Source organism: Asterias amurensis, chromosome 9 (assembly GCF_032118995.1).
Source record: "Asterias amurensis chromosome 9, ASM3211899v1".
Lineage (NCBI taxonomy): Eukaryota > Metazoa > Echinodermata > Asteroidea > Forcipulatida > Asteriidae > Asterias > Asterias amurensis.
This window is the reverse complement of record NC_092656.1, coordinates 9,029,678-9,041,557: the sequence shown is the minus strand read 5'-3', so window position 1 is coordinate 9,041,557 and position 11,880 is coordinate 9,029,678. Positions and strand designations below refer to the sequence as shown.

Genomic DNA, 11,880 nt, shown 5'->3' with positions numbered 1-11,880 from the left:
TTGCACTTTTATCTGATTTTCAGCCTAAATTCATCAAAGATGCAAGGCTTACCCCTTGCGATTGTATCTGATTTTTAGCCTAAATTCATCAAAAATGCAAATCTTACTCCTTGCAAATTTATCTGATTTTAGCCTAAACTCATCAAAAATGCAAGGCTTACCCCTTGCGATTTTATCAGTTTTTTTTGCCTAAATTTATCAAAAATGCAAGGCTTACCACTTGCAAATTTATCTGTTTTTAGCCTAAATTTCATAAAAAATGCAAGGCTTACCCCTTGCGATTTTATCATTTTTTTTTGCTTAAATTTATCAAAAATGCAATTTATCTGATTTTAGCCTAAATTTCATTAAAAATGCAAGGCTTACCCCTTGCAAATTTATCTGATTATAGACTAAATTTCAAAGAAACTGCAAGGCTTACCCCTTGCAATTTTATCTGATTTTAGCCAAATTTCATTTTAAAAAACGAGGCTTTCCCCTTGCACTTTTATCTGATTTTCAGCCTAAATTCATCAAAGATGCAAGGCTTACCCCTTGCGATTGTATCTGATTTTTAGCCTAAATTCATCAAAAATGCAAATCTTACTCCTTGCAAATTTATCTGATTTTTGCCCAAATTCATCAATTGCCCAAATTCATCAAAAATGCAAGGCCCCTTGCAAATTTATCTAATTTCAGCCCAAATTCATCAAAAATTCAAGGCTTACCCTTTGCAAATTTATCTAATTTCAGCCCAAATTCATAAAAAAACGCCCTAGTGAGTTAATCAAATTTTGGTCCAATTTCGTCAACAAAATGCAGGTTTTACCCCTCGCAATTTTATCTGATTTTAGCCCAAATTGACAAAAAAAAACAAGGCATTCCCTGTGTTCTTTTAACCAAATTCCAACTTAATTCGGTCATTATTCTTAGCAAGGAATACGTTTCACTTAAGTTGTACACACTTTTGGAATTGACTTCCTCAAAATGACAGATTGACTATGGAAAGCAGATGGTAACATTAACACCGTACTTTTAGCAGCTTATAATTTGGGGGAGCTTATCATCCTTACTCGCAACTAAGAGCTGAATTGCGAAGGACGCAGCTACAACGTGTTTGAGAAGCAGGCATGCAAGGGCGCCTTTGGCTGCCAGCCACATCAACCCATTATGACCACGGAGCACAGCCAAGATCGAAAGTATTTGATTTTCACCAAGGGAGGAAAACCGGATGGTCTGGAAAACCCTCGTGGCACAGCAGAGAACTCAACGCACAACTCAACTCACACATGGCCGTGGCCGGGAAACAAACCAGGGTCACCTTGGTGAGAGGCGAGCGGTTTGTGCACAAGCCAACAATGCCACCAAATACATTAGTTCACATGAACAGTAAATCAAACATTTTCTTTTAACAAACCCAACAGGTACTACAACAAGATGCAGGGTGAAGAAAGATGAAAGCTTACTCGACATAATCAAATTTAATTTGACTTTTAACTCAATAATTCCTTAGAATAATAATTAAACAGACAATTACACCTTCAAATGAGAGACTTGTTCGTATAGCGTACCTCATTTCATCATTAGGGCACTTTTTTCGAGGTTTTAAGGCTGCTTCCAGCCCCAAATTTGCCATGCAACAATAACAGTCACTAACTTGAACGTTTAAAGGAACACGTTGCCTCGGATCAGTCGAGTTGATCTTTGAAAAGCGCTTGTAATCCGTTGTTATAAAATGCATATGGTTAGAAATATGCTGTAGAAAAAGTAGAATACAATGATCCACACAAATGTGCCTCGAAATTGCGTGGTTTTCCTTTTACTTTGCGAACTAACACGGTCGGCCATTTATGGCAGTCAAAAATTTGACTCCCATAAATGACCGACCGTGTTAGTCGACTAGATAAAAGGAAAAACCATGCAATTTCGAGTGATACTTGTGTGGATCATTACATTCTACTTCAAAAATATCTTTCTAATCACATGCATTTTATAACAAACGATTACAAACGCTTTTCAAAGACTAACTGAACGATCCAAGGCAATGTGTTCCTTTAAATATGGTCTTTTTTAACAATGAATGTGAAAGGCAAGTGCAAAATTTGGATTTCTTTTCTACCATTTTGTTTTCATACTATGTCTTCATAGAAAATTGAGTAGGAATTTTTTTTTTTTTTCATACAGGCTGACCTACATGTACTTGTACTTGCTCATATGATGTACAGTATGACAATAGACTTTTCAAGCTATTTTATTACAGGGCAAGAACAACAGTAATCACTATTAATTTCTTTCCTTATACCATCTCAGCTCCCTGGGCATTGTAGGGATTATACAGCTAGTGCTGCAAAGTTCATGAATGAATGTCACCTCTCTATAACAGGATAACATTATTAACAGGCAGGATATTTGTTTCTTAGACGGTGTAGGCTTTCATAGACATTTAAAGGCAGTGTACACTATTGGTTATTGTCAAAGACTGGCCTTCACAGTTGGTGTATCTCAACATGTGCATAAAATAACAAACCTGTGAAAATTTGAGCTCAATCGGTCATCGAAGTTGCGAGATAATAATGAAAGAAAAACAACCCTTGTCACACCAAGGAAGGTGTGTGCGTTTAGATGGTTGATTTTGAGACCTCAAGTTCTAAATCTGAGGTCTCAAAATCAAAATCGTGGAAAAATACTTCTTTCTCGAAAACTATGGCACTTCAGAGGGAGCCGTTTCTCACAATGTTTTATACCATCAACCTCTCCCCATTACTCGTCACCAAGAAGGGTTTTATACCAATAATTATTTTGAGTAATTACCAATAGTGTCCACTGCCTTTAGTCACAACTTTTCTGTTTTTTCCAAGGGCCAAGAATTTGGAAATTAGACTAGAGTAGGAAAACAAATTTTGCCTGCTTATATCAATCACACAAACAATTTCTGCTCTCACAGGCACCCGACCATTTACGAGAAGCAACTTAATAGTCATTTGTCTTTCTCAAGTGGACACAAGTGTCATGACCAGGATTCGAACCCACACCCAGATGACTTAAAGCCATTGGACCCTTTCGGTACAGAAAAAAAAAAAGTTCACAGATTTACAAATAACTTACAGGGTTTACAGAAGGTAGTGGTGAAATACTTCTCTTGAAATATTATTCCATGAAATGCTTTACTTTATGAGAAAACAGTAAAACAATATCAATTCTCGTCAACGAGAATTACCGATTTATTTTAAACACATGTCGTGACACGGCGAAACGTGCGGAAACAAGGGTGGGTTTTCCCGTTATTTTCTCCCGACTCCGATGACCGATTGAGCCTAAATTTTCACAGGTTTGTTATTTGATATAGAAGTTGTGATACACGAAGTGTGGGTCTTGGACAATACTGTTTACCGAAAGGGTCCAATGGCTTTAAAGGAACGTTACAGAATTGGTAAGAAACATAAATCCTGAAGATCACAGATTTACATCAAACTTACATGGTCTAATGATGATGATAGTTGAAAACATCCCTTGAAATATTTCTGTCTGAAGTGTCATATTTGATGAGAAACAAATAATCTAACCTCGCGTTTGGAGTTTATCGCTCAGTGAGTGTTTTATTCATATTTATCTTGGCATCGATGCAATGCAAAAATTTGTAATCAGTTTTACACTATTTTCTTGTGACCCAGATGGCCGATCGATCTCAAACTTCTACAGGTTTGTCAGTTTATGTATTTGGTGGACTACATAAAGTGCTTACACTGCCAGCAACTGTTTTGTTAGCAAAAACCAATTCTGTAAGGTTCCTTTAATGTGGCAACCAGAAATTGAGTCCTGTTCATTAGACCTTTGCCACATTGGTACACTATGTTGTAAGTTCAAATAGAACTTGTCTGTCTAGTATACGATTTCCCCACTAGGAAAGTCTCATTTTAAATATGCAAGACTTGCACAATATCACATTGCACTTGATTTTAAGTGAGAAAAAAATTGTTACAAAATCAAGAGTGAAACTTAATATAAAACTTCAGTTCAACAATGCAAACTCAAGATGTCTAGAAAATAAGAAAATTAATCTCAATACCTCGATTCTCAGTTGAGTTCTAGTGTTTGCCTTTTCTTCTTACGGTGATTTAAGACGCAAACTCCTGTCCCCCCGAATATGACAACAAGAACGGGAAGTCCGACGCCTACCGATATGACAATATATACGGTAAGCGACATGCTTTCCTGGGGAGCGTCTCCATAACCAACGGTAACAGACCTGTGGAAATAAAAATTCAATAGTATTTGTTAAAGAAAATGCAGACTTGAAGCCTTTTGGGCGACTTGCATAAAGAGAAAAAAAACTGCAGTGGTTTAGTCAACTCCAACGAATTGGACAAATTCAGATATCTAAGCAACTCTACAATTGGTCACCATCCCATGGGAAACGCAGATGAGTGGTAGGAGGTTTGGTAACAAGTTGATATAGTATAAGTTATCACACAAGCGCGAATATGGAAAAATATAGCGCTTCTGCGTCCCATATGGATATGGGACGCAGACGCGCTATATTTTCCATATTTCCACGAGCGCGCGTGTGATAACGTATTTGTCTTAAAGAAAACTTGGCGCGTGAACACAAAAGACGCAGGTAGTGATATTAGCCGTGCAATATAGGTTCCATTCTGCGAAGCTGGTTGGAGGGTTAGCGCGTACTTGAAGATAATAACAATAATAATGGGTTCTTACAAAGCGCTTTATAACACCCCTAGGGGCGTATCAAAGCGATCAGTAATATTTTCTGCAAGATATGTGGAGCCTATGAGACTCATTCCTTTAAAACACCATGTTACAGTTTACAAGTGCTATCATGCAATATGCTGCCCATCAAACCAAGAACACCAGGGCGAACTACTCCTTTTACATAGCACCATGTTATGGTTTACAAGGTGCTATCGTGCAATATGCTGCCCATCAAACCTTGAACACCAGGGCAAACTACTCCTTTTACATAGCACCATGTTATGGTTCACAAGGTGCTATCGTGCAATATGCTGCCCATCAAACCATGAACACCAGGGCGAACTACTCCTTTACATAGCACCATGTTATGTTTACAAGGTGCTATCGTGCAATATGCTGCCCATTAAACCACGAACACCAGGGCGAACTACTCCTTTTACATAGCACCATGTTATGGTTCACAAGGTGCTATCGTGCAATATGCTGCCCATCAAACCATGAACACCAGGGCGAACTACTCCTTTTACATAGCACCATGTTATGGTTCACAAGGTGCTATCGTGCAATATGCTGCCCATCAAACCAAGAACACCAGGGTATGGTGGCCCTGAAGGGACATCGCATATCGCAAACGTGTGCGCATGCGTATGCAATGTCATGAAACAATTCGCAAATATGTGCGCACACGAATGCAATGTAGTGAAACAATTCGCGAATATGTGCGCACACGTATGCAATGTCGTGAAACATTTCGCAAATATGTACGCACACGTATGCAATGTCGTGAAACAATTCGCAAATATGTGCGCACACGTATGCAATGTCGTGAAACAATTCGCGAATATGTGCGCACACGTCTGCGAATATTATTTGCGATGTCGTGAATTTTATTGCATACCATGTTGCATACCTTTGAATAAAATGTCTAATGATCTGGGGGGTTTCTTTCCAACAGTGAGATAAGCGGTAGTCATTGCAGCAGTAGTCTTTGTTGTGAGGCAAGCGAGGCGTGTGGTCGTCCTAGGCCTGGTGCCAAGTTCCTGGGTATACACATGCTTTACAGAGGGAGCCTGCTGTAGCGCCACAGTACTCCCTAGATCGGTAACAAATTATCCACAACTATGACATCATCCTAATGGTATGCAACATGGTATGCAATAAAATTCACGACATTGCAAAACAAATCGCACTCGTGTGCACACATATTCACGATTTGGTTCACGAAATTGCATACGTGTGCGTACATATTCACGATTTGGTTCACGAGATTGCATACAGGTGCGCACATATTCGCGATTTGTTTCATGACATTGCATACGTGTGCGCACATATTCTTCTCTTTACGATGAGTGCACTTGGTTCTTTTACGTGCAATACACAACACACGAGATCTACCGCTTTACGTCCCAATGACGCAGCATTAATATTTAACCTGACAATTGATCAGAAACACTAGAGCTTGAGTCATACTGTTATCCACTCGGCCTTGATAAAAATGAACGCTAATGCAAAACAAAAGACAAAAAAATCTTATAAATTACCAGCTTGAATAATTAGATTTTTTGTAGAATCCATCTTGAGCGATGCCAAAGGACACGTTGACAGCGCTAGCTTGTTGGAAGATCTCCTCAGAGAAATATGCATGAGCAATACTCTTATTTGGCATCTTATGGAGATCCATCGAGTTTTCAAGTTTGTATGAAGAAACCTAAAGAATAAACAAAAAACAAAGACAGGATAGTTCTCAGTAGCAGGCCTGCCGTCAATTTCACAAAACTCTTCCTGAGTTGAGTAATGAGTAATTGGGAGAGGTTGATAGTATAAAACATTGTGAGATATGGCTACCTCTGAAGTGAGGTAGTTTTCGAGAAAGAAGTAATTTTCCACAAATTTGAGGTCTCGAAATCAAGCATCTGAAAGCAAACAACTTCGTGAGACCAGGGTGATTTTTCTTTAATTGTTATCTTGCAATTTTAGACAATCAAATGGTTTCAAAAATCAAAGGTATAGACGATGTGACTTTTGACATCACATGTTTACACTAGAGCCACTATGCCTGGACTTCCTGCAGGCACGATTTGTATACAGCCTAATGGAAGAAATCATAAAATCTTGTATTCTATGGAGATTGCACTGTGTAATTCTTATCAACTTTTGATATGATGAAAGGAGGCACATCTCAAAACTTGTTGAGCTTTTACTTTCATAATTCTTGGATTCATGTGCATGTGCAAATTATGACAAAAAATGTCAATTTTCCCACATGACCTGTGCAGTCTCGTGCCCGCCAGAATACTCAAAGAATGTACAAAGTCACACTTATTGTAAACAAAGTTCACATGGTCTATACTTTTAAATGTTTCTGGATAGAGCCCGGTTCATGCGAGTGCGAATTAATGCAACTGTGATACTAATGTTGATGTCACAGTTCAACTCTGCTCAACTCACTTGCGAATATCGCTGCAAAAGGAGGTTTGTGACATCAAATTCACTATGCATTCGCAGGAAGTACATGTATGAATCGGGCTTAATGCTACATAGATAACCTTCACTTTGGTTCCATCTTTTACATACAAAATTGTATTTGCACACAACTTACGTGTCTGGCATTTTCCATTGCTCGATTTGTTTTTGTATAGCAGACCGGTTTCCACTGTGAGTAGCTGCCTGTTGGTAAGCTAGGTAGATTAAGATCATAGGTCTAGAAAAACAAATATTCAAGAGTTGATTAAGAAAAATTTCAATGATACCAGTGAAAAAAATTGACAAATGTTATCATAAAATGGAGAGGGACTCCAGGCCTGATCTGTCACACGGGCAAAGAAAGCGATTGCCTCCATGCCCCCCTGGTCACTGCCTTGGTGCTCTTGAAATGCTCAAGTAGAAAATTTACAACTTCCTCATGCACTGCCCATAACAAAGGAGAACATGCCTTGGTGCCCTTGCCCTTTCTAAAACGAAGCATCTTGTGTCATCCACGCTGAGTTTTTTGTGTCATCATTATTAAAACTTAATAGTCAGCATCACTGCAAATGGAGGCAAGTAAACTGCACCTCTTATTGTGACCGATAAGTGCAGTGCATACTGTGCAGTGTATTCTCTTTCTTATTGTGGTGGTTTGAGTCCCAGACGTGACACTTGGGTCCTTAAAGGCAGTGGACACTATTGGTAATTGTCAAAGACCAGTCTTCTCATTTGCTGTATCTCAACACATGCACAAAATAACAAATCTGCGAAAATTTGAACTCAATTGGTCTTCAAAGTTGCGAGATAATAATGAATGGAAAAACACCCTTGTCACCTGATGTTGTGTGCCTTCAGATGCTTGATTTTGTGACCTCAAAATCTAACTTTGAGGTCGCGAAATCAAATTTAAATATTTTAGTGGAAAATTACTTCCTTCTCGAAAACTATGTTACTTCAGAGGGAGCCGTTTCTCACAATGTTTTCAACAGCTTTCCATTGCTTGTTACCAAGTAAGTTTATGCTAACAATTATTTAGAGTAATTACCAACTGTGTCCAGTGCCTTTATAAAGCAAGACATTTTGATACAAAACAAATTGAAATGTTGAAAAACACTCACAGCAAAGACGGCAGGTGTATACTCATCATCAATGGTAATCTTCTCCTCCAGCTGAATCCCATCCGTCTTTGTCACACCGGTACCCATCACCATGACCTCAACGGCGAAGCGTGAGTTTGGGTACTTGGACGTCAGGTTCTGCATGGTCAGATCAAGCTGTGTGCTGTTCTCGGTGTGCTGCAGGTACGGCAGGGTCTCGTACCGGCTGCTCTCACTGAATGCAGTCAGCTGAAGATTTGAAATCAATAACAAAAATGCATTATTTTTAGCTTACACATATTACATCTTACAGGCTGAAATAACAGGGTGAATATAGGAGATGGAGAAGTTTTAGATGTGGGAGGAAAATCCAAATTGTTCCAGCTGCTTTTACCAAAGGCTGAAGATTTGAAGTCGATAACAAAAGTTCAAAACACAATATAAAAATTAAAAAAATTGAACACATCCAAGATAGAAATCTTGACGCGCAATCATAAAAAGACACAGTTCTTAGGCCTCAGTCTTAGAATTACGCGCAAGATTTCTATCGCACGACCATCGCGCGGCCGACCAAAAAGTACCCAAACCATGTTATAATTGATGTACTCACACGCCATGACAAGGTTCCATGTCCGAACAATAAACCGTGTACGTAAATCTGTGGACGTTTGCATTAAGTGGCGCACAAAAAGTATCCAAACCATGTCATAACTGAGGTACTCACACGCCATGACAAGGTTCCGTGTCCAAACTGCTGTCCCAGCGTCGTGTTGAGTACCGCGCTATGTTGCTTGGTGTCCATCGTTGTGTTTGTGTTCTGCCATTGCATCTCCTGCAGATCAGTTATGCTTACCACATCTGCTTTGGTTAAAATCCCCTCGTCGGTTGTGTCGTTGAATTCTATCAACTGCAAGTATCAAAAATAAAATACAAGAACATTTAGTTAACTTTGTGTAAAGAGAATTTCAAAACTAAATGGCTGTTTACACACACTTTTTTAAAGTTATAAATCAATGAATTCTTAAACCTTTTTTCCTAAATTGAAACAATTCTTTATTGTTTATCCGTAGGGTTTCATGGCTGAGGGGTTTAGAACATCAAATTCAAGTTTTTGTGGTTAAATCATCAGAGTTTGGGTTGAAATCCCCGTCCTGACACTTCTGTCCTTGGGCAAGATTCTTTACTACGATGGCTTCTCTTCTCGCAGCGGTATAAATGGGTACCAGCGAGGGTAGAGGTTGATGTTTAAAAAGGGATCTGAGAAAGATTAAAGGAATGATATTGGCCCAATGACCAGGGCACTAACTACCTCAACCCTAATAAACTTTTTTATCTGTGAAGAAACTCTTCCTCGACACTGACGACGAATTGCCTATTACTACCAACTTTTATTACCTTAGAAAACATGAGAGACGAGGCATAGAAGACGTCTTCTTTCGGCCTGAATGAGATCGAGCCCGTCTTCATGTTCTTCTGAATCAAATCCTCCCAGTTAATTTGAAGCACAGCCAAGTTCGTCGTTCTCACTACGAGTACAGAAGGGGCGCCGATTGAACTCCACAGAAAGTGAATGGTGTCGTTCGTACCCCTCGCTGAGACGTGAACCAGGTTCACATAGCTTGTCTGGTTGGGTCTGGCTTGGCATTGTGGAATGTTGCACTGTTCATTGTATGTGATGCTTAACTGGTGGTGGTAAACATAGAAAGAAAAAATATACAACTGTTAAAATTCCAAAGCACCCGGTAACACTAATTCCTGGGCCTAAATTCATAAGGCCTGTGTAAGCACACAAAAATTGCCAAGCAAAGAAAAGTAATGCGTAACAAAAATAGATTACCAGCCAAAGTACCATAAAGTTTGCCAAGCAGTATTTTCTGCTTAACAGCTTTATGAAATTAATTGGGCGCACGAATCTAGCGCCCCAGTCACCGGGTCTAGGGTGGGACAATAACTGATTGATAAGTGACCATGGTGACTGATGACGTGTGTCTAGTTGTTTTTTAAACCGATGTATGATATGACAATGCAATGATAACTCATCACTTGCAAGACGCAATTGTACTGCATACACAGTACAATTTTGCTCATGTAATTGTTGAGTTGGTATGTGAATGGAAAAAGTTATTGTGCTTGAGACAGTCCCTTTCCAATCCAACCAAGCAACCAACTAAACAAGTATTTTTTTAATTTTATTTTTGCTGATTTTCAAAAAGTAAATAAAAATGGTTAAAAAAAGTTTTGAATGATCATTGAATTGATGACACGGGCGGGCACATTGTAGCGCCTCGCCCACCGTGTGCTGTTGGGCTGAAGGTGTTGGGACACTGCATGCCGACAAAGTGTCATGCGGCAATAACACTCTACTCTAAAACTACATGCCTACTCCTACAACTATTTTGGTTTCGTTCCGCATCGTCGGCTCAGAAGTAGCCTACTACTGGACTGCGCGCACAACGAACAAGTTAAGGACGTGGACGGTGCCTTTTCCGTTTTCTTTACGTCTGATTTACACACCACTGTAGTAACTGTAGAATTAAATCAATCTTACCTTTCTGTCGGCAACCAGATCATTTACGAATAATATCAGAATGGTACAAAGAATGAGCGGAAAATGCCTTCCAACTGCCATCGTTCCTAAGTATAAATTTTGTGTGGACACACGGTGCACACTCTCTCTGTGAAAATTGTAGAAGCTGCAGCGCTGATGTTGCGATATGTCAGGTGATCTGGATCACGTGCCAGCCGCCAAGCTAGCCTTCAGTCAAGGCGCACGCAGACGCGGCACTAGTCTTGGTTGAAGACCTTCTCAAAACCCCAAACCAAAACAGGCCACAATGTCATAAAGTCTGTGTGGACACAAATTTGCTGCAAAAAAGTATTGCAGTCGTTTGGGGAAAAAAATCGCTGGCCTTCGCCCCCAATGATTTAATACAAAATTACCAAAACAATTTGTTACTGTTTTATGGGTTAAAAATCACAGATTTTATTGATTGTTAAGCATCATTATGTTTAAATGCACACAAGTCACAAATAGTCCAATTATTAACAAATTTCATCATTAGATGTCAATTTTTAATAAAAATTATGCGACTTGAATTATGAACCAGGCTTTATGTCTCTATGTCTCTGGAATTTTTCCTTGTTTGAAAGTTTGGGGCTTTTGATACATCATTCAATTACCAATGTCCAGTTGTGAGAAACGGCTCCCCCTCCCCCCCCCCCCCCCCCCCTCTCTCTCTCTCTCTCTCTCTCTCTCTCATGCAAAGTCTCGTGTAACGTAGTTTTTGAGAAAGAAGTAATTTTCCACTAAAATATTTGATTTTGATTGTGTGTGACAAGGGTGTTTTTCTTTAAAATAAACCAATTGATTCCAAGTTTTGGATACACTAAGTGAGAAGACTGGTCTTTGACAAGGTGTCCAGTGTCTTAAAGGCAGTAGACACTATTGGTAATTGTCAAAGACTAGCCGTCACAGTTGGTGTATCTCAACATATGCATAAAATAACAAACCTGTGAAAATTTGAGCTCAATCGGTCATAAACTTGAGGTCTCGAAAGCAAATTCGTGGAAAATTACTTCTTTCTCCCAAACTATGTTACTTCAGAGGGAGCTGTTCTCACAATGTTTT

At 39.2% G+C, this 11,880-nt stretch overlaps 1 protein-coding gene across 1 annotated transcript; it reads right to left on the bottom strand.

Annotated features, from left to right (window-relative positions):
- Positions 1 to 1,970: 1,970 nt before the first annotated feature.
- LOC139941414 (glycosylated lysosomal membrane protein B-like) lies at positions 1,971 to 10,950 on the bottom strand. Its single transcript, XM_071937893.1, has 7 exons — positions 10,801 to 10,950; positions 9,648 to 9,935; positions 8,977 to 9,159; positions 8,274 to 8,501; positions 7,289 to 7,390; positions 6,231 to 6,397; positions 1,971 to 4,225 (listed from the first exon to the last, which is right to left on the bottom strand). The coding sequence occupies exons 1-7, from the start codon at positions 10,879 to 10,881 to the stop codon at positions 4,054 to 4,056; spliced, it is 1,221 nt and encodes a 406-aa protein (XP_071793994.1). The 5' UTR covers positions 10,882 to 10,950; the 3' UTR covers positions 1,971 to 4,053.
- Between the last annotated feature and the right edge of the window lie 930 nt (positions 10,951 to 11,880).

What these genes read in the sequence shown, in the direction of transcription:
- LOC139941414 (XM_071937893.1), bottom strand. Translation starts at nt 10,881, where the DNA reads ATGGCAGTTGGAAGGCATTTTCCGCTCATTCTTTGTACCATTCTGATA. An exon ending in ATACACCTGCCGTCTTTGCT is followed by an intron (nt 7,391 to 8,273) that starts GTGAGTGTTTTT and finishes TTGTTTTTCTAG; the next exon opens with ACCTATGATCTTAATCTACC. An exon ending in AAATCTAATTATTCAAGCTG is followed by an intron (nt 4,226 to 6,230) that starts GTAATTTATAAG and finishes TTATTTCCACAG; the next exon opens with GTCTGTTACCGTTGGTTATG.